The sequence below is a fragment of the Dipteris shenzhenensis genome, chromosome 29 (assembly GCF_047967505.1).
Source record: "Dipteris shenzhenensis isolate YYH24624 ecotype China chromosome 29, Dip_SZ_1.0, whole genome shotgun sequence".
Taxonomy (NCBI): Eukaryota; Viridiplantae; Streptophyta; class Polypodiopsida; order Gleicheniales; family Dipteridaceae; genus Dipteris; species Dipteris shenzhenensis.
Window position 1 is genome coordinate 39,164,703 of NC_141624.1, and position 22,665 is coordinate 39,187,367.

General features: G+C 43.3%; 1 protein-coding gene across 3 annotated transcripts; it reads left to right on the forward strand.

The window, feature by feature from the left end:
* Positions 1-223: 223 nt before the first annotated feature.
* Positions 224-3,684, forward strand: LOC147882815 (pentatricopeptide repeat-containing protein DOT4, chloroplastic-like). 3 transcript variants are annotated; one of them, XM_087401142.1, is made up of 4 exons: positions 224-703; positions 802-884; positions 1,117-1,283; positions 1,428-3,684. In XM_087401142.1, exons 2-4 carry the CDS (start codon positions 882-884, stop codon positions 3,679-3,681), a joined length of 2,424 nt encoding a protein of 807 aa, XP_087257268.1. In that variant the 5' UTR covers positions 224-703; positions 802-881; the 3' UTR covers positions 3,682-3,684. The 3 variants fall into 3 exon arrangements, with proteins under 3 accessions (XP_087257268.1, XP_087257267.1, XP_087257270.1); XM_087401141.1 differs by having other exon boundaries at positions 1,117-3,684; XM_087401144.1 differs by lacking the exon at positions 224-703 and having other exon boundaries at positions 871-884; positions 1,117-1,213.
* Positions 3,685-22,665: the final 18,981 nt, after the last annotated feature.

A 22,665-nucleotide genomic window follows, 5' to 3' on the forward strand; every position in this document is an offset into this window, starting at 1 on the left:
AAGGCGATCAGATGCCTGACGGGCACAATCGAGCTACACAGGCCAGGAGATAGATATTCAATAAAAACACAAAATGATGGTTCTGACTCCTAAGGCTTCAGTTTGAGCATGTGCCTGCAACTCCGATAAAGTCCGACAACAGTGATGCAACAATGTGCCCCTAATTCCGATAACATCCAAGCTTACCCTGGGTGATATCAACATGTGCCCGGGGTATCTCTCCTCTCTCTTTCTTTCAACAACAATAATCCTCTCATGGCTTCCAAGAGTGTTCCTCTTTGTTTTCCATCTCAGAAACAAGTATCTACGCAACCTGTTTATCTTGTTGCATCGATGGTGTAGGAGGAAGCCAAATTGCAAGAAAAGAAAGCAATCGAAGCAGTAGATATCTCGGAGGAGAACATTCCTCCGGCAAAGATTGCAAATTCTGGGAACATTTCTCAGACTATCGAACTGATTGAGCATCAGTTGTTGTGCTTCCTTCCAGCTCCATTAACTTCTCTACAACTTTCTGGCGTGATTAGCTCGCAGCTTCGGTGGAATTCAGGCTGTCGAGCCGTTGGTTGCCGTCTGGAATTTCCTCATTTCTGACATGCATCGGCTGGATAAACGTACTCCTTCCTAATGTGGCACAGTTTCGACCAAAGTTGTGAATTTATGGATGCGATCATGTTCTTCATGCGTGTCAAATTCACTTACAAACGTAAGCTTTGCCTATCCGCCCTGCCTTAGCGGTGAGATTTTGAAGAAGCATTCACAGACCTGTCTGAGTTTTCTACAAAAATTTTTGTAATCATGCAGGCCAGACAACAAGAAAGAAAACGGCTTTGGCAGAGGTTTTTGTAAAACCCCTGCTCGTGCAGTAGTAGAATCGGTTTAACATGGTGAGGATCCTCCTGGTTATGTACAAACTAGATGACAAGACTAACGAAATGTCTTCAGCATTTTGTGCGGCTTTCCTCACCGTTGTCTTTTCCATTGCTATTTTGTTTTGCTGACGATTCCTTTCTTTGTCCAAGTTTGATCAGACGATGCCCGTTACTGCTCATAGGAATAGCGCGGGCCCGATCTTTAGGTTTACTGTTTCTAATCTGTGTATTTTATGGATTGTATCAGACTTATTTGAGATACCCAAGCTGCATACACGAGGGGACAAACAAGCCCCTAGGGGCTCAGAAACGGTTAAGAGCAATGGTAGCAACAAATTCTTCAGGTGCGCTAGAATCGCTGTATGGTTCTAACGCTACCGTGGGCAGCGGAGCTCTGAGTAGCGTTCAGGACAGGTACCTTTCCACCTTTTTGTACGAAAAGAGCATCTTTACGAGGATTCTTAGCAAAATTTATGGCCCAAATGTGCCACTACCATCTTTGGAGAATCGTCTACCTGTTTTAACCTTGCAGGTATGTTCTGTATCTGAATTTTTCAGTATGGCAGGCTATACAGCTCTCAAGTGTGTCGACGAGGATGTGAGCAAACTGTGTCAGGAGGGACTGTTACAGGAAGCACTGCAGATCCTGGATCTAACAGCTAAGCAAGGAATATGGGCTTCCATTAAACTTCAAGCTTGTCTTTTGAAGGGGTGCATTAAATCTAACGCTTTGATAGAGGGCAAGCTGGCTCATGCATACATAGTCGAAAGTGGTTTTGAATCGAATATTTTATTGGCAAATACTCTTGTCGACATGTATGCTAAGTGTGGCAGTCTGCCAGATGCATCCCAGGTTTTTAATAGAATACCTAGTCACAACGTGTTTTCATGGACTGTGCTCATTTCAGCATATGCCAATTGTGGCGAAAGTGAAAGGGCTATTGATTCACTTCAGCACATGCAAAGAACAGGTGTCTTCGCAGACAAATTTGTATTTGTTCTTGTACTAAAAGCTTGCACAAGCATAACAGCTCTTAAACATGGCAAGCAAGTTCATGCGTGTATTGTTAACAGTGGATTGGAGTCGGATGTTTTTGTGGAGAGTGCCCTGGTCGACATGTATGCAAAATGCAAGAGCATAGATGATGCACGCCAAGTCTTTGACAAAATGAAGAAGAGAGATGTTGTATCGTGGACTACAATGATTAATGGCTATGCTCAGCAAGGCTGTAGTGGCATGGCTCTCATGTTGTTCAAGCAGATGCAACATGAAGGTGTGGAGCCAAACAGAGTTACATTTCTTGCCATTCTCAAAGCCTGTGCTAGCCCGACAGCCTTAGAACAGGGTAGGCAGGCTCATTCTCACATATTAGAAAATGGGCTAGAGTCTGATGTTCTTCTGGGAAACACTCTTATCGATATGTATTCAAATTGTTGTAGTATAAAGGATGCACGCCACGTTTTTGACAAGATCCTTGGCAGAGATTTGGTCTCGTGGAATGCCATGATTGCAGGATATGCTCAGTGGGGCCTGGGCATGGCGGCCCTCCTATTGTTCGAGGAAATGAAAAAAGAGCACATGGATGCAGACCATGTCACATTTGTCGGTGTCCTCAAAGCATGTGCCCACCTTGCAGCTTTGGAACAGAGCAAGCAGGTACATGCTCAAATCATCAAAGGTGGCTTTGAATCTGATGTGTTCATTCAAAGCAGCCTAGTGGACATGTATGCAAAATGTGGAAGCATTAAGGATGCGTGGCATGTGTTTGACAACATGCATGAACGAGATGTGGTCTCATGGACAGCCATAATTGCTGCATATGCTAACGGTGGCCATGGTAAAGAGGCTCTATCTCTCTTTGATGAAATGAGACGGGAATGTTTGAAGCCAGATGATGTTGCTTTTATCAGTGCACTTAAAGCATGTGCCTGCCTGGGTGCGCTTCAACGAGGCAAGCGAATTCATGCTGATATCATGAAAAGCAGCTTTCATTCTACTCTTTTCGTTGGGAACACCCTTGTTGATATGTACGCAAAATGTGGCAGTCTTATGGATGCACATGAGGTGTTCAGGAACATGCAAGTGAGAGACGTGATTTCTTGGAACACAATAATTTCAGGTTATGGTCTTCTGGGGCTCAGCAAACAGGCTCTCCAACTCTTTGAACAGATGTTACACGAAGGTGAAGAGCCAGATGAAGCCACGTTTCTCTTTGTGCTCTCGGCATGCAGGCACGCAGGGCTAGTGGATGAAGGTCGTCATTTTTATGATTCCATGATTCAAGATCATGGTGTTACACCAACTGTAGACCACTATGCATGCATGGTCGACCTTCTTGGCCGTGTGGGTCGCCTTGATGAGGCAGAGGACTTCATTTTCAAAATGCAAGTTCACTCTGATGCTGTCGTCTGGATGGCCTTGCTTGGTGCATGCAGAAGCCATGGCAATGTGGAGCTTGGAAAACGTGCTTTTGAGCATGTTCATAAGTTGGAACCAAAAATATTTGGAGCATATGTGCTACTTTCGAACCTTTTTGCTATGGCTGGCAGGTGGGAGGATGTGGCAAAGATCAGAAATGAGATGGATGATATAGGTGTGAAGAAGGAGGCAGGCTACAGCTGGATTGAGGTTGCTGACGAGGTGCATACGTTTTTGGCATCAAATAGAAGTCACCCACGAAGCAAGGAGATACAAATTGAGTTGAAAAGATTGACAAGAATTACGAATGAAGCAGGGTATGTTTCATTACAGAGATCTTTGGAAGAAAATCTACATGATGAGAGCCCAGGATTGTCACCTTGGACAAACTGAAATTTATTCAATTAGTGCAGGACGAGAAGTTGATGTGCTTCAACGCAGCAGCTTACCACATAGTGTATCCTGAGCGGGAGTTGCGGTTGTCATCAGGGGACATGCCTGAAATATGGTTCCCCCATGTGCGAGCGTGGTGTTTGTAGACGAGTATGCATTAAGGTATAAACACCTCTTGGAAACCTGTTTGAGACAAGGTACAGAGGCAGGAGCAAGCAAGGCAAAGCCTTTGGAATGGCAAGGGGCTTTGCTAAGTTTGCAACTGAAGGGAGTTCTACTGGGGATGTTGCAATGGACGAGTACGAGAATGAATGGCAGAACATGATCAACCGCAAAGGGTTTGGGAAGTCAACGAGGGAGTTGATCATTACGATGATGCCTAAGATTGTAAAGATGGAGAACAATCTGAAAGGTGTGCACAACGATCTGCATGGAAAGTTGGAAAATCTAGAGAACCTGATGCTTGGAAAGCTGGAAAAGCTAGAAACAGATTTGTCATTGATAGCGGAGAGGGCATGCCGGATTAGTTTCACTTTGTTTGTGCAGCTAATTGTCCAGGTTTTCGTGTGCACCAGCCTATCTCAAGACTGAAGCTAGCATACCTGAGGAAGTCTTCCTTGGAAACCTTAGCTCTGCGTTGTGGGAAGTTAAAAGGTGGGGAAGTTGTGCAACGTACTCCACCCGATGATGTGGAGATTGATTTGTTTTTCCGGGCTGGGCCCACCAATACCATCCAAAGAGAATTTACTCATTTTGCAGTGGCCGAGGTCACTCGCAGTGTATTATGCAGGGATGCAAGGGAGTATCAGCACCCTCCTTCTGCTCGGTTGTCGCTGACGAAGAGCAGCAAACTGCTGTTCAAACTAATCCAGTTGGAGTGTGATCTATGCGCTGCCATTCAGCATTTTGGCATAGTTCTAGAGACAGGGTTTGTATTGGGCGCGTATCTACTCTCACCTACATTTTGTGACCTCTTGGATCCCCGGGATCTCCTTGATGCAGTGTTTAAGGAGTGCCCTCAAGGATTCGAGAATTTGATCCATCTACATAGCCAAGGCCGCTTATGGCTCATGGATATGTAGAATCCTACTTGCCTGCAGCATCCATACACAATGTGGCTTTGTTTGCGAATGCAACAATTTTGTCTCAGCTTACCCCTTCCCAAGAGGGTTTTGGTGCCCATGTGGACTCGTGGTACGCTTATACAAGGCATTTTGCCAATGCTATGACGTATTATGCGGCACACACACATACACACGTGTTACCTATACTCATATAGATACATGTTACACCTGGCCAATGTCATGCCCATATGACTGGTGTGATTGTGGTGAATAAACTTGCTTATGCTCGATGAGGCTGTAAGCTCTTTTAAACATTTTTTGGGAAGTATGTGTAATTTTATCCTGAGAACCCTTTGTCAACCCTGAGACTTCTTTGCATGATGGTTCCAACTTCCCCTATTTGGGTAAGTTTCAAGGCCTGTCTGAGTGGATGTGGGACTCTTTGGGTCAGATGGCTACCTGTTTGGGAAGGTCATGTATTTGCCTTGTGCATTGGGCAATAAGGCTTGTGTTGGTTGGAATGTTCATCATCCTCTGCCTAAGATTTTAAAATGTTCTCTGGATGATATTGCCCTTCAAATTCCTTAAAGTTTGGCACATTTTATGGTGCATGCTTAAGTGTAATGGCTTTGGCCATATTGTAAGGGATGCTTTTGTTAAGAATGCTGCTAAAATAGAACAGGTTGCTACAGCTTTGGTTAAGAAGATTGTTAAAACTGATTAAGTAGCTACTGATACTGTGGTTGAAATTCTTGAACCAGTTAATCCTAATGAGCTGATCAAAATTTCCTCTTCTTTTAGCTCTTCTTTGGATGCTGATGGTGAACTTTTAACTAAAAAGGAATATTAAAATTAAGAGGCAAAAGCCTGCTGATGTGGTGCAAGTCTCTGCTCTTGATCAAGGTTATAAATTTGATGCTCTTAAGGACAATTCGGGAGATCTTAAGCATTTGCAAGAGTTGGATGAACTTGAGGGAGCTAAATCAAGGCTCTCACTAATGAAGGCGACTGGTTACTCCTCATTGTGCTGCATTACAGCAGGAAGGATCTGTGCCTTCTTCTTCAGAAAGCATTGGAGGCTATCAGATAGAGATGATTCTTGCTTCCCAATTTCAGTGTTAGGAGGTCACTATTCTAGACTCCTGATTCTACTCCTGGACAGGTTGTCAGTGGATGTGTTCTTATACATGGGGGAGGAAGAGGATTGTATGAGTGGAGGGGCAACATGGAACCACTTGAGGGCCACTTGAAAGAACCACATTATGTGGGTCATGGAAATAATCATTGGATAATAGGTTCACTGTTAGATACTCATTTGCTGCTCTGAAGCTATTGGCTCATCCTGATTGTCTAGTGCATGCTGGATTTTCTATTTGACTTGCTCTTTTGCATTGTTAATGATGTTAATGATCCTCCCCAACTTATTTCAAGAGATTGTGACCATGTTGAGTGGTTGCTTGACTTGGGTACATAGAATGTTGTTGTTAAGGTGAAGCTAGGTGACACCTCGATGTGCAATCAGGGTTCCATTGATAGTATTCTCACGTCATTGGTGAGTTGAGTAGTTTTCTTATAGACCATTAATCGCATCATCATTTTCACCTTTTGATTCAAGCGGTATTTTTGCTACATTTATTGGCAATGATGAGAATATGAAGTTATTGTCTATATAATGAGGAGACAAAAGGGTTATGTTATGTAGGATGTGATGCTTGATGAGCCTACATCTAAGATGTTAGAAGAATTCAAAGCTCATGAAGACATGCTTAGGCAGTGATGATGAAAATGACGTATCAAATTATAGGGTAAAGGGGTTGGTAAAGAGGCACATACCTTTGCAATGTCAGCAGCCCCCCTTTTCTCTCCATGGGAAGACCCAATAAAGAGGCATGAATATGCATGATTTTGAATGGGTGTGAACTTCTCATAACAAGTTGAGTTAGTCCTCATGTGACATAGTACTGGCCCACCAATGCCTTTGGTATTGGGTCTTGAGGTTTTCCACCAACCTAAATCTTTTTCACGTATTTTTGGAAGAAATTATATTCTCCCTCCATCGTTATGTGTGTGATGCATTTACATTTTGAAGACACCCCAAAAAATCACAGGCACGGCCCCTTACACTATCAAAAAGTTAGCCCTGCACAAGATTGGCCCCTTTACCTTAGTAGCCAATGTTATTATAGAAAATGTTAAAGGTTCTTTAAAACTAAGATTGAAAAGTTATACATTTATCATCAAGCTTGTTGCTAATGTAATCTTAGTGATCATGAGAATCTTAGATTTTTCTTATTTAAATCTTGTTGAAGAGCCTCTTTACATAAATTGAGGCAACTATGGCTTTTCTAGGGCTGAAGCAAGACTAAGAAATAATAATGGCTTACATGTAGAATTAGACTAGGGACTTCATTTGCTTACCTTCCCTTAAGTTGGATAAAGGTTGTAAGTGGGCGTACCATACAATGTACAAGATATAGAGTTTGCTTCATAAATACAATGCATGTATCATTGCAAAGGATATGCAAGAAAAGAAGGCATTGACTATTTATGAAACGTTTAGTCCTATCTTAAAACTCACTTCTAAGGGTACAATGCTTCCATTGGTAGCTATGTATAAGTGGAATATATTTCATATGGATGTTAAGTCTACTTCCTTGAATGGTATTTTAAAAGAAGAGGTATGCAAAAACCTAAAGGTTTTATTCTCAAAAAGGGAAAGATAATTTAAATTACTATTAAAGAAAGGTCTCTATTGTTTGAAGCAAGCTCCTCAAGTTGAATATTTCAAAATGTAAAAAGGAGTTTGCCATATCCCTGTTTATATGTGTTTCAACATTGGTTCTATTTCATGTTGTTTATATGATTCTTATTGGCCCATGTTTTCCAACCACCTACCCTCATTGTATCACCACAAATCTTTCCAAGTGTTTCATCCTTTCTTGCTTATTGTAAAGGCTTTATGTATAGAGCTTGTGGGGTTGGGCTTTGAGGAAACAAATAAGGAAAAGGATGGAATACAAACCCATAGGTCGGACTCTTCTATTTCGGAAACCGATGCATTCAATGTGATCTTTGTAACTATCAGGCATCCTAGAAACACTTGAGAAAAAGATGATGCATAGGAGGGAATGGAGTGTGTCCCATTAATAGAGACATCTTGGGGAGGGCGTTCCCCAAGTTCTTGAGGAGGGGAGAGGTGTAGATTTCCTCATTGTGGCCAATCACTTTGAGGATCCAGTCTACAACAAGTTCGAATGAAAGTTATTGTAAATCTGGGATCCCTTTAACACCCTTATCCCTTTAAGTATCAACAAGATCTCATCTCACTTTTGGAATCTCACCCCTCAAAGAAACTTTTTGAAGATAGGAATGATCCTTTTTATAGTAGTTTTATTGGGGAGGAAATAAGAAAAATAAAAGAGAAAAATCTTAGAGTAGTACTTGTTCATCGCTCCTTTTCCTACAAGGTTGCCATGCATCCCCTGCCATCTTGACAACTTACTATTTAATTTCTCAATGATCTATTCAGCCCATGGGATACCTAGTAACTTGAAAAACAGTTCTTGTTCAATGCTTTTACAACCCTTGTCTTTGAAAAATATTACATGCATCCCCGCCCTAGTAGGTTTTTTTTGGGTTGATTTTAGATCTTGAAGCCAAATAGAATGCTTCAATCTGGTCCCATGAAGACTTTTGATTGTGAAGTTGGTGTCATCAGCACAAAGCTCATATATGAGTTGAGACTCCTTTCCTCAATTAGCAAGACTAATTCCTTTGATTCTTCCACTCTTAGTTCATTACAAGATAGCTATCCTGGAGAGTCATTGTTAACCAATCGAACCTATGGATGCAATCGACCGGCTGAAACTAAAAGGAAAAATGTGTAAGGCCAATTAATATGGTTGCAAATGTAAAGCACCACTAGTAGTAAGGAATTAGGGAACCCAAGGAAAGATATGATGGTTGGAGAAAGTAGGCAAAAGGGTGGTCAAGTGGTAGGCCCTACAATTATGTATAAAGCTAAAACCTTAATTTTGCAAGGAGGATGATGAGAGTAAGGGTCATTGCTTTTTGCTTTCAATGACTGTTTTGTTTTCTAGCATGAGAGTATCATGATTGTAACTCCTTGTTGGGGGGCCAAGCACTTTAGCACTCCTAGTATGAGAGTCCCAAACTCTTCCTTTTTTATTTTGATGCCTCTCCCCTTCTCTCCTATTGCTCTCATTGTTACAATGCTTGCATGTCTTAAGGCCATCATGTCTGAAACACTGTGAATGGCACCCTCAGATACATAGTGCTATGGCTTATTTTGAATCCAAACTCCTGCCTCAATGACTTGAAACAAAATTCCATGGGAGATCCTTTTAAAAAAAATCCAGTTGACTCGATTGATAGAAGGATTTGTCATGATGCCTAGTCTAAACGGCCTGCCCCTTAACATGACTTCATGGAATTTTTCGGGCCATGAGAGTAGTTACCCAAGAGGTGCTAGTCAATAGTGGTGACTAGGAGAAGCTTTTAATGTTGACCAACCATGAGCCGACCATTCCACATGTGGTGGTCAAGGGTCGAATCCTTGAGGTCATTAAATTCAAAGCTTGTACATCGAATGAGACCCATGATGTCACCTTTGGCATTCTCTTGAGGATTCTCCTGAGGTTCTCCTCCACCTCTTGCTAGCTTTTGGGTAGTCCAACTTGATGGACACTACCATCGATGGTGTCGACCCTTCTTCCACGATACATGCAAAGAGGCACAAGCTTCCTCACCCCCCTTTCATACGTTGTGTGGTGAATGCATTGCTTCTTCTTTCCTCTTCATGGTGAGTAGTCAATGCTTAGTTCTCCTTGACTTTCACAATGTCCGATCAATGCACGATTTCTCTCTCCTCTTCACGTTGTGCATTGATGCACATCTTTCCTCATCTTCATGTTGTATGGTGAAGTACTATGGATGCATAGTTTTCGCTCCCCTCTTATTCACAATGTGCAGCCAATACATGGTTTCCTCTCTCTTCCTCTCCATGTTGTGCAACGATGCATGGGTTCATCCCTTTCCTCCATGAGATGTGCGGTGATTCACAAGATCTTTTCCCCTTCATGTAGTGAGGTCAATGCATGGTTTCCTCTCTGTTCCTCTCTATATTTTGTGGCGATGCACAAGTTCTTCCCTTTCCTCCATGAGATGTGCAACGATGCACAAGACCTCTTTCCCTTCATGTAGTGTGGTCTATGCACGGTTTCGTCTCTCTTCCTCTCCATGTGGGGTGATGAACAAGTTCTTCCTTCTCCACCATGAGATGTGCGGTGATGCACAAGATCTCTTCCCCTCCATGTTGTGTGCGATCCATGGTTTCTCCCTTCCTCTTCATGATGAGCTATCAATGATCGATTCTCCTTCCCCTTCACAATGTATGGTCCATCAGTATAAGAACCCCCATACATTGAAAAATAAAAAATTCCAATTGCATTAGTTCACCCCCTTCGACATCCTAACACGATTAAGCTAAGAAAAATGGTATGGCACGACCATTAATCTGAGATAAGGTCTGCCCTCAAAAACTAAAGTGTACCCCCCTCTGTAGTTGTTTCGCGAAGCCTCTCATTAGCCCTCCTGCTTCTCTTCCCCTTGCTTCCCTACCTCGACGGCCATTCATCTACCTCTGCATTGTTCTCGGTAGCCCTCCTGCTTGTCTCTTTGCCTCACTTCTTGCCTTCCTACCCTCTTTGTTGTTGGCTTGGCTCTCTCCCTTCCTCCCTTCCCTCCTCTCTCTGGCCTCTTCTCGCTTCTCTCCTCTCTCTAGCCTCTCTAGTCTCTCCCTGTTCTTCTCACTTCTCTTCCCTCTCTGGCTTGCTTCCCTCCTCTCTTTGGCCTCTTCTCGCTTCTCTCCCCTTTCTGGCCCGACTTGGTGGAGGGAGGTGACTTTGTTGAGAGAAAGGTGAGGGCGTGGAGGACCACGGTCGGTTGAGAAGGGGGGAAAAGGCTTGGCATATGTGAGAGAGGCGGTTGAGTGCGAGGATGGGCTAAGCAACTTAGAGGGAGCGATGGGGAGGGACAGAGGGGGATGGAGAGAGCGATAGAAGATGAGGGAAGAGGGAAGAGAGAGGGGGAGAGTTGGAGATGGTGCGGAGGCAGAGAGGAGTATCAGACGAGCGAGACTCAGGGTGGCGGCCACCTGAGCGTATAGCTAAGAGCGACAGAGCAGGGACTATAGGCTTAGATTATTTCGGTTAATTGAGAGAGGGGGCCTACTAACTTAGGTTAATCAACTTAATTTTTTTTTGTGAGAGGGAGCTAATTAATAGGATTTTATTTTTGTAGAGCGAGTATCCTTCAATGGTAAGTTATCATGTTGGAAAAGATTCTTGGTGAGTCACGTATAGAATTGGATTCCTCTCTCGCACATTGTGTAGCAATGCTTATGTTTCATCCTCCTCTTTGTGTTGTGTGGCGATGCACATGTTTCCTCTTCTCATGGTCAATGCATGGTTCTCCTCCCTTTCTTCGTTCACGTCTCTTGGGTGTGTGATTGACCCACAAGACCCCTCCATGGAATGTATGAACCATGCACATGGTTTCCCACAAAGGTCGATATGCTTCTCGCTTGGCACAACAACCTAGATATTATTGTATACATTAGTCCAGGTCACTGTTTTTTAATTGTGTGGGTTCAAGTAGTAGATTAGCAACTAATTTGATCCATTAGGAGTGCCATATGTTAACTGGTAGGACTTACAAATGTAGTCAACCATTAGAGCCGACCGGTAGTCGATCGATTGGAAGAATAGGTAGTCAACTAGTTAAAGCTAGAACCAAGGCACAAGAAAAAAAGTGCAAGGCCTATTAATATGGTTGCAAATGTAAAGGACTTGCAAGTACTAAGAAATTAGGGAATCCAAGGACTCATAAAGGACTTGCAAGTACTAAGGAATGCGGGAATCCAAGGAAAGATATGATTGTTGGAGAAAGTGGGTGAAAGGATGGAAAAGTGGGTAGGCCCTAAAATCATGTATATAGGTAAAATGTTAATTTTGAAAGGATGATGACCATGGGGACCGAACTCCCTACTTGCTTTTTGGCTTTCTATTTGTCTCTATGCACATTGCGTTTTCTCACATGATAGTATTGTGATTGTTTTCTCACATGATAGTATTGTGATTGCGACTCCTTGTTGGGAGCAAGCTCCTGGCCCCCAATAGTAAGCAACAAGGGAAAAATGAGGGGGGAGAGGGAGCAACCTTGATGAATAGGGTTGCTGTTGCATGGATCTTTTACATAAAGGTGTATAAGAGATTGAGTATCTAGAAAAGATGAAATTGCTAAAGTAGCCAATGCTAAGAGTGCACTAGAATTTTCCATCTTCTTATATATGCGAATATGGTATGTGGAGCAACCAACCCACAAGATACCCAAGCAAAACATTAATTTGTAAGAGCCACATATCTTAACTTATGAGGAATTTATCACTCTTATGATGTCTAAGCCAGACAAAAAGGAGGCGTTCGAGAGGGAGAGGCATGCAAAGAAATCTATGGAATTTAACAAGAAAGTGGAAAGAGTAGCTTTGAAAGTGAAAGGAAAGACAAAGATAATTTGAGGAATATCTAGATTAAAGAAAAAGAGGGAGAGTAAGAGGGAGACTAAAGCTTCAGTCTACATGGATGCTATAGTAGCACGCCAACAAACCCAAATTGTGCCCCATGACAGAACTGCATGCCAGGAATCCCAAGGTGTGCAGTCTGTAGCCATAGTAGAGGACTCATCATAAAATATTCCTGCTCGCAATAGTGGTTTGGGTTTGATGACACAAACGGCAAGTTGCTCGATGATGCATATGGAATTTGGTCAATGCAACAACTTGTCTTGTCCACAACCATGTGCATGTGTGCAACAACAAACATTCAAAGCATCTTTTAAAGCACAAAATATAGAGAAGGCCCAGCAAGTCGAGGCTCTTTGTCGTACTGGTTATCCTCTAGCATGGTGCAAAGCCCACATTGGAAAAAGGCCATGGCTTCTGTAGTAGCAAGGGTTGATCTAGGTTTCACAATGCCAAGTTACCATGCCATCTGTAATAACATGTTGGATACCTATTATGAGAAGATGAAAGAGGAAATACAACAAGAAATGTACGATGGTATCGAGAAAAAATCTTGTACCATTGTCAGTGATGGATGGAAAAATGTTGCGAAAAGGCCTCTAATCAATGTTATGGTTTTGTAACATTTAAGGGTGAAAACTTTCACCAGTCCATTGACAGAAGCGGGCATGCCAAGACAGGTGTTTACATTGTTGAATAGTTGGAAAAAGCAATTGTGGACATGGGACCATAAAATGTCATTCAAATAATTATTGATAATGCGAAGAATTGTTGGAAGACTAGAAAAATAATAAATAAATAACATCCTACTATTTGGGCATCGCCATGGTCTTGCACACCAGTATCTTGACCTTGTGCTCGAAGACTAATACAAATCACCTGAGACAAGTTTCTTCAAATCAGTTGTGGATGAGGGTTGATGTTGCACCACAATGCATGTGCTATAAGTAATGCCCATCTATCATTTCTAACCTTTCCTACATCCCCTGACTACATTATTTTGGAGCGATTGCTCAAGCTACGAGTTGTAACCAAAACATTGTTTAGTGTAGAAGCAACAGCATGGATAGCAGAGCCACATGAGAAAAAGTTTAGAGCAGAGGTCACTGATTTGAAGATGCTCTCTAACAATGCCAACTTTTGGAAGAGACTAGCAGATGCGGTGGATGTCACATGGCACCCATATGGTTTGCTACCGCAAGCTAGACATGAAAGGGCCAAGCATGGGGAGTGCCTACATAACTTGATGGACTGTCGAGCTAGCTATGTTAAAGGCAGATGCAAGGCTTGGTGAGGGTGTCCACATTGCCAGTCGTCACACACTATTGCACAAAAGTCAATGGAAGAGACGGGATCATGCTCATGACTCTCTTCACTATGATGGCCATATTTTCGATCTTGCATTGTGGGAACATTTCTTTGAAATAGATGTGCAGATTATGCAGCCCTGGCATGAGCCCCTAGGCCGATTCTTTGAAGATGATACTGAATATGGTATTGTTGTCAGGGAATTATTCACATTTTGAAATAGGGAGGGGTTGTTTGCATATCCCAGAATAAAAGACTTGGAAAAAGAGATGCCTACATGGAGATGATGGGAGCATCAACACCTCATTTGCAGATATTGGCCATGAAAGTGATGTCCCAATCTTGCAGCAATTCCTCCAATCAACAAAATTGGAGTAATTACAAGTTTGTACATTCTATCACAAGAAATCTCTTGAAACCAAAAAGGGTAGAGAAACTAGTATACGTGTATGCAAATGGTAGAGTACTGGATAATGTTAAGGGAGGGACTCGTGATGGGGATCTAGCAAAGTGGGTATATTGCAAACTCCCATGTCCTTTGCATGATGCTCCCATGATTGGGCAAGTACAGGATGAATCAAGTGAAATCGGTTCAGAGGATGTACTTTCCTTGTGATGTAAAATGCTATTATTCTTTGAGAAATATTGTAACTGTAAAGAAGCATTACATTTTGGCTGGCAATTGTGTCACTATATTTCTTCTAATTCTTACAACTATTTGCAAGTTATCATGTAAGTAGCACTAGCTACGGCACTAGTGTGTGTGAAATACTGACATTCGTAAACAAAGTATGATGTTGCGAATGATCATGGTGCAGATAGATGCTTATGAGAGAGAGAGAGAGAGGGACGCGGGGGGGGGGGGGGGGGGGGCATGGGAAAAGGAAATGTGCCATCCTAGCCTATGTTAATAGGTAGATTACCACATTTGTAATCACCCAATTACGTCCGGAGGGGGCAAGACAATTGGGTGATTTCTCTCTCTTGAGTTCTAGCAAGCTTATATGTGAAAGTTGAATGCTACAAGCAAACATGAAAGCTCGAATTTAGTTCAAATGATATTTAAATGATTGTATTTCATTTTTTGCTTTGACAGCACACTATGGCTCCAAAGTGACAGAATCAAATTCCATTTAAGGCACTTGAATTCGATATTTGTAGAGGACAGGGTGCAGAGAGAGTGGCCACCAATTTGAGAGGAGATGATGACACCAATGTCGAGGTGGCCACGTAACATATGCCATAGGTAGTGATAGTGGGAATAAAGTTGGAAGATTATGTTACTATGTGCTAGTCGGCAAGCGGTGGAGATGCAACGTTTTCCAAAAAGAGTACACTCGGACACGTATAAGAATGAGAGCACACTTCTTGGGTGCTGAACGAAAAAGTATTGCAAAGTTCATGGGACCAGGAGCTGAAAGTGTTGCAACCATCTTGCGCTCTGGTCAATAGTATGAATATGAAATAATATCAACTTTATTTTTGAAAGGATGTAATATGTCATTTCCATCAACTCTACGACTCGTTTTAATGCAGTGGTCATTGCCATGAACTCTATGACTCGTTTTAACCCATCTTTCTTTCTCATTCACAACTTTGCAATTGTGTTCCTTTGAAGATGTCTATTTATGTTGCATTGTATTGCAAATGACATAATGCGAATGTTTTTTTGGTTTATAATTGTCGTTCTTCCCTTTGGTCTCATCCACATCTTTCGTTCTTGGTACATCCTTTCCCTTGATCCTTGAAGCCTCACTCATGTAGGAGTGACCTAGCTCTTTCTTGCCTGAGACTTCACCCACCGTATCCTCATCCGATTTGATTGTCATCCCCATTCCATCCTTGAGGTACTCTTCATATACAAGGTTGAGCACAACAAAGAACTCATGGTGCCACCTACTTGACTCACCCTCCGTATCAAAATGGTGAACCAACTTCTTCAAGTAGCCCATGTCCTTGTTGATCAAGACATTCACCCACTCTAGAACCTGATCTCATCACCTTGCCCCCTTTTTGCACCACGGCCATGTCACTCATGTCATTCAGGAAACCTTGCCTTGGACCCATTTCCATGCTTCAAATGGCTACCTTGATTCCATACCGTTCCTCAGAGTTCCTCAGAGTTGCATACCTCCAAGGTTCTCTGATACCAAGAGTTACGTGAACGGTTCCACCCTTAGTCACCGCTGTGGAAGCTAAGGCCATTCACAAACCTCAGGTGCGTAGCCTAGGTTGTTGTCCCTCAGCTGCACTTGCACCGCCTCATCCCATCTCGTTCTGATACCTTAACAAGTCAGTTCTGCATTTTAGCCCAAACGGTTCCTTGTACCTGGGACTTGCCTTCTCGTCCCCGCCGTTGTGCGCCCTTGACTCAGACGGCCAACTGCCTTCATATTGCAACACTCCTCCCCTAGACCATTACCTTGGATCCTTCCAATCTTGCAACTGGCAAGGCTTGTGCCCTGCACACATTTTGCCTTTCAAGTTACTCCCTTGGTAGACTCAGTTGTGGGCACGTCCACCGCGTTACGTCCCAACCTCACGGGAAAGCCCTCGGCACAGTGTCCCAACTCAGCCCAACTTGGTCTCACAAGTTAGCAGCCTAGTTTCATAGGATCGTTGGCACGCTTGACCCCTTAAGCTAACCTTGCAAGGTCGAGTCCTAGCTCAATACCAAACAGTTCTCAATGTTTCAATATGTAGAACGGGGTCCTTCCAATCCTCTCACAAGGAGTTCCCTATGTTCACCCAATTCCGTCCAACTTCATTCACCCACTCTCAACACCTATCACACACCATAGTCGTCAACCTGCCCTTAGCCTCTGCCCACCATTTTTATGTTTCTAGTGAGTGCATGTGCTCAAGGAAACCACAAGGATGGCAAGGAGATTGCACAAGAAAATGGCACTTGATAGCATAAAGAATATGTACAAGTTCGATTGCAAAACATTCCCTTTCAAGTAGGCACAGTTTGTTCAGATCTCAACTTGGCAACCTATATGAGAGACCTCCATCTCCTATATAATAGGACCTGGTAGCCAGGTAGCATGGTACCTCCGTTCACCACTATAACCTCTAAACAGTCCACAGTCACAATAGGTCAACTATAACATTGACTTTGAGGTCACATAACAATAGTTGATGGTAGCCAGGCAGGCTAGTAGCTCACATTTGTCACGTATTGCTCTAAACAGTCACGGCATGTGGGGGAGATTAGGGAGGGGGAGGGTTGCGCATGCGGGCAAGGGGGGGGAGGGAGGTGGGCAAGGGGGTGTGCAAGCGGGGGTGTCACATGCATGCAAGGGGAGCGAAGGGGGGGCAGAGGGGGGGAGAAAGGGGGGGGGTCACGCATGCGCGCAAGGGGGGGGACATGGGGGGGTCAAGCATGCATGCAAGGGGGGTCACACAAGGGGGGGAGGGGAGGGGGGGAACAGAAGGGGGGATAGACGGGGGGCGCATGCACGCAAGGGGTGGTCGCACATGCATGCAAGGGTGGGTCGAATGTGCACAAGGAGGTGGGTCGCATGTGCACAAATGGGGGGGGCATGCATGCAAGGGGGGGGGTCGCATGCACACAAAGGGGGGGCGTAAATGCAAGGGGGGGTCAGGGGGAGCGCATGCATGCAAGGGGGCGGGGAGGAGAGCGTGCAAGGGGGGCTTTGTGCATGCATGGAAGAGGGGGGGGGGATGCACGCACGCAAGGGGGAGAGGGGGGGGCATGCGTGCAAGGGGGCATTACAAGGTATTGGTCACTTTTCAAAAGTGAATCGGTATATACCAACTTTTAACATGCATTGTAAAGGTTGGTATATACCGACACTAATACACCGTTAAATGTCAGTATATACCGACCTTTAACAGAACATCAAAAAAAGTTTTGTGGGGCAGAGAATAGGGCTTGTTTCAGCCCCATTCAGCCCCACTATTGTTTGTAGTTTACAAGAGGGGAATGTTTACAACAAAACATTTGCTCAAAATTCCAAAATCAAGCTTTATTGCAAAAATTCCCTTCGGAAAAGGGTAGTACAAAATGAGATACAAAATGCATATGGAGCATATGCTAAGTACAATGTAAAGTACTACTAGACATCTACTACTACTACTACTACTACTCATCCTCCGATGATCCGCTCAACTCGTCCTCATGGATCTCCGCGCCCCTACCTCGACCTAATTCCTATCCCTTGACCTTGACGTCTGCTGCTTGTTCCAACCAATGTTGCTCTTGGTACCACTTGTAAAACCATGCTCGCTCCTATTACCTTAGCCTTCAACCGAGGGCCAACATTTCGCCTTGGCTAATCTATAACGGGGTCCTCACGGTTATGAACTAGTGAGGGACTGGTGGGCACCAACCATTGCTTTCACACCGAAGCTCGGGGTTTGAAGCCCCGAGGTAACCATGTAGGATTGTGGCATCATCAAGGAGGGATGGTAGAGGGGTGCAGAAAATGGTATGGATTCATGGGGAACGCGAGCTCAGGGAAAAGTTGTTGGGTCAGAGGTGAGACTTTGCCGTTGCTTATGGGGAGGCCACAGATACAGTTCTAGTAATAGCCTATTTGGGTGGGTTAGCCAATCCATTGTCTGGATCTCGGCTATGGGATCTTCAACTACTTGTGCTGCTGTTGCCTCGTGCAGTTCTTTTTGAAGCACTGGTTCTCCTGCTGCCTCATGCAATTGTTCTTTTTCCAGCACTGGTTCGGCTCCTCTTTCCTCATGCAGGTCTTCGTTTTGAGGCGCTGGTTCATCTCCTGTTGCCTCGTGCAGTTTTTCTTCACGAACTTCTCATGCAGTTCTTCGTTTTGAGGCACTGGTTCATCTCCTGTTGCCTGGTGTAGTTTTTATTTTCGAACCTCTGGCTCATCTCCTGATGTTGTGGCTTTTTCTTCTCCTCCTACTGTCCGTTCTTCATGTGCTTCGGGCAACAAAGCAACCCTTAACTCATTGTATTTAGGGGATGGCATATTGATGCAGACAAACTCAAACGACCCAGCAACTTCAGAAACATCCGGCCACCACATGACCGCAGTGCTTCCCGGAAACAAGAGAGAAGGATTTTAAGGGTCAGGGTTGAAACATAGTACCTTTTCCTGCTTCACCCAATCGATGAATGCATCTTTCTTCATCTCTTTTCTTTCAGCGTCTCTAAGATCACCAAAATCAACCGTTTCGGTTGATGACGGCGCCTTCCTGGTCTTCTTCTTCTCCCCCCTCCCCATCAGCGTCTCTGCCTCAGATCTCAGCCCTGATTCGCACCGCTTCTCGTAGCCAACGATTCAGCTCTATCTCCTCCAGTTTCCAGCCTGTTTTCAGTCTCAGTTTTCAGCATCGAGCCCCCTCAGATCCTGCCTGTTCTCAAGCATTGACGGTGATGACACTGGGATCACCCTGTGTGATAACAGATCCGTTGGACACAAACAGAAGGTCGAGGATCGCTTAGTTACCTGGTTTCGTGGCCATTCCTTTTTCACTCTACATCCACCCCATTGCAAGACTTCCACTTCTCAACCTCGACAAGGATGCCTCAAGGAAGCAGACAAAGACAAAAGGCAACCAAGAAGATATGGGTCCAAAAGGTGCTATATCATGACCATCTATCATTGAAGGTGTGGGGCTAGATGAAACATGTAAAGTAGAGATGCATCATGGTGATGGATGCAATTTCATACTCAAAATTAGGTATTTCTTGAGAATCATCAAAGGGCATAGAGAGAGATCAAATCAGGTCTTATTTGTATTGTCAACTTCATTTGTTGTGTCTATTTAGATCTCACATGTTCTTATCCAACTCCATATTTAGTGGAAGCGATGTACCATGACAGGCAAAGAGTTGAGTAGAGCCTCTCAGTCTCATCGTGAACTGAATTCCATGTGCTTGATCCTCTTGATGTTGGGAGCTTCTTCATGTTTATTGACATCTACAGGAGGGCCTTGAGTTGTTCCTTTGTTCATATACATAGACAATTATCCCAAGAAACCTGATATGTAACCTCATCTCCTTCAAACTTGCACTTCAATTTGTGATTTTATAGTTTGTTATAGCCAAGAATGATTCCTTCAAACACCTTAGTTGTCCATCTAGAAGGAAAGTTTTCCTATGCCCATGTCTCCCTCCCAAACCAAGAGGCTAGAACCCCCACTTTTCCTCCAATTTAGGTAGCCAAAACACTCAAGAAGCCCATAGACTCATGACTAAAAAATGATAGCAAAGTCCCTGTGATATTCGGCACCCCGAGCAACCAATTGGAAACTTGAATGATGCTTTTCTTTGTGCACCATCTAACAAAAAAGTACAGACAACTAGTTTAAGTGCCTATTTGAAAATCTAAAGCTCCAAAAATGAGAATCCATAGCCGTAGGATGGTACGATTATTCTAAGTTTTAGAAAATGCAACAAAATGGCCTAATTTCCCCTTTATTGAAGGCCCAGTACTGATTTTCGACACCTATGGAAAGGTGGCCCAAATTAGATTAAGGTCCTTAATTGATAGTTTAATGTCTAGTTTAGTCTACTTAGATGTGTCAATTTATTTTGATTAACATCAGGTTGAGCTTGTTAGTCCGTGATGTTGTGCATTGTGGCCCCATGTGATTTGTTAAGCCATTAGTATGGAACTAATTTTGAGGATGATGTTTAGCTTGGTGTATTATAAGTTACTAGTTGCTGCTTTTTACATGGTTAAAGTGTATTGTCTAAAAAGGAAATTACAGACAGAACATACACAATGATTGAGGACGTAATCTAGTTGGCTACCACAAGCCTCCTAGCAAAGATAATTTCTTTTCAATCCATTTGTCAATCCTCTCTGTGATTCTTTGAAAGCACCACCGAAATCTATCTTTGAGTGGGACTCCTAATAGGATGACCCAAATATCTTATTATTTACCTTGTGTGAAGCCCCTTGAACGTAGAACTTCTTGCCCACTTAGGAATCTTATCCCACCCTAACCAGAGTTTCGTGATCTTTGATGCAATTGATCCTTGAATCAGATACTACCAGCAAAGTCCTCAAACACTTTAAGAAGATTCCTTTTTGCCTTAGTGCCCATAAATAAGCTAGTGTTGTCATCCATCGAAGAATTGTGAACAAAAGGAAGCTCCGTTAGGTAAAGGAATCCCTTTGATTAAGCCCAAGTTCTAGTAGTGATCTAAATGATAGAGAAGGGGTCTTGTGGCTATTGCAAAGAGTAGTGGAGCCAAAGGGCACCCCTGCCTTCATCAATGTTGCATCAATGTTGCTGTCCCCATAGATTTGATTACCACCAAATCGATTCCTTGATTTTCTTCTCGCATATTTCTGAAAAGAAAAAGGACAAAGGCTTGTATATATATATACTCCCTCATCAAGCCATCTAAGCCTAGTAAAAACTCTGGTTGCAGCTAGTTTACTATGCTGTAGTGATCTGGGGAATAACTCTATTGACTTAAAGAATACATCAAATTGGTAAATGTAGTCAATGCAACAATATATGCACACCATCTACATACTGGGTTGTGAATTTACACAAAGCCCCAATCCATTGTCATGCACTACACTATCAAAGTCCTTTTGTCCCAGATCTTAATCTATGGCAAGCAAAGTGACCAAATCAACACATAGTGAATGCAAAAAATGATCTAATGAGACAAAATCAGTAATCACTCTACCTTCCATTAGAGGCTTTAGCTACCATCCATTCCTTGTAAAGTAGATTTTGTTGAGAAGGGGAAACTCTCCATAATTCATCACTGTGACAATTGTGCCATCTGAAAATTTTCAAGTGCTTAAGCATATCAAATCTCATCTAATCCACCATGATGCAAGAATTCGTAAGATTGTCCTAAGACTTTCTCTCCTATGATGACATCTCCAAACTAACATGTGGTACTCAAGATCTACAATAATGTTCCAATCATCGAGGCAGATTGCATGCTTACCCACTAGCCTATACTTAGCCTCTCGTAGAGCATGGACCTCTGCATGGAATAACTCAAGGAATAGATAGATCATAGATGCTATAGGAAAGTTGATCCTTTGATAGAAGAATTCCACAAGTAGGAACTCTCCTTCCTCATTGCAAACCATCCACAAGTAGGAACTCTCCTTGATAGAAAACTTCCACAAGTAGGAACTCTCCTTCCTTATCGCAAAACATCCCAAGTAGAACCCTCCTTCCTCATTGATGTAAGGCTGAAATAATCCTGAAATCAAACCAAATCAGGCATGCAGCTCCACCCTTACCAGGATGTGGGCAATTACGTATGGTTTGGTAAACCACAAGCTGCCAATAAGAGTGGAAGAATGGAGTGGAGGAGGAGGAAGAGAGTGGGGGAGTGGAGTGGAAATATTGGAAGGGTGGAGTAGAGTGGCAATGGGAGTGAAGTGGCTGAAGACTTGGGAGTGGAAGAGTGGAAGAAAGGAATGACAGAGTGGAGTGTAGTGAAGGTGAAAGGGGAAGAAATTCAAGGGCGGGAGATAAAAATTCACAATGCAAGGAAAATTAAAAGAGGGTAGTGAACTATATTTATGGCTATCCACAGTGTACAGTCAGTTACAGCTATCGGACCATCCTTGCCTCCAGCCCCATCCCCTAGAAATGCGCATGAACTGAACATAAGGGTCATTGGAGTGAATCTACTATGTGACCAGATTGCCCGCCAGTTACGCATTAGCTGTGCACCACAGACTGCATGTGCACTAACTCTTAGAAGGGCACTCCCTTATGAAGTGACTATCTTACAAAGGCAGCATGCATTAGGAAATGTTCTGAAACAACCTTCACTCGTGCTAAAGAACCTTTTCTATGGTGAAGGAGGTGCTCCATTAGATTTTTCCCATGGAATCCCACAACATTGGATACAAGCCAAGAAAGCTCAATTGAACACTTGACAAAAGCTTGAAAGAACCCACGCTGGACAAGTGATGACGACGAGTGAGCATTCCCCTTGGTAAGTTGACATACACCACCAAGGGAATTCCTCCTCCATTGGGACTCTTCCAACAAAAATTAGTGAAAAAACTGTAGTCG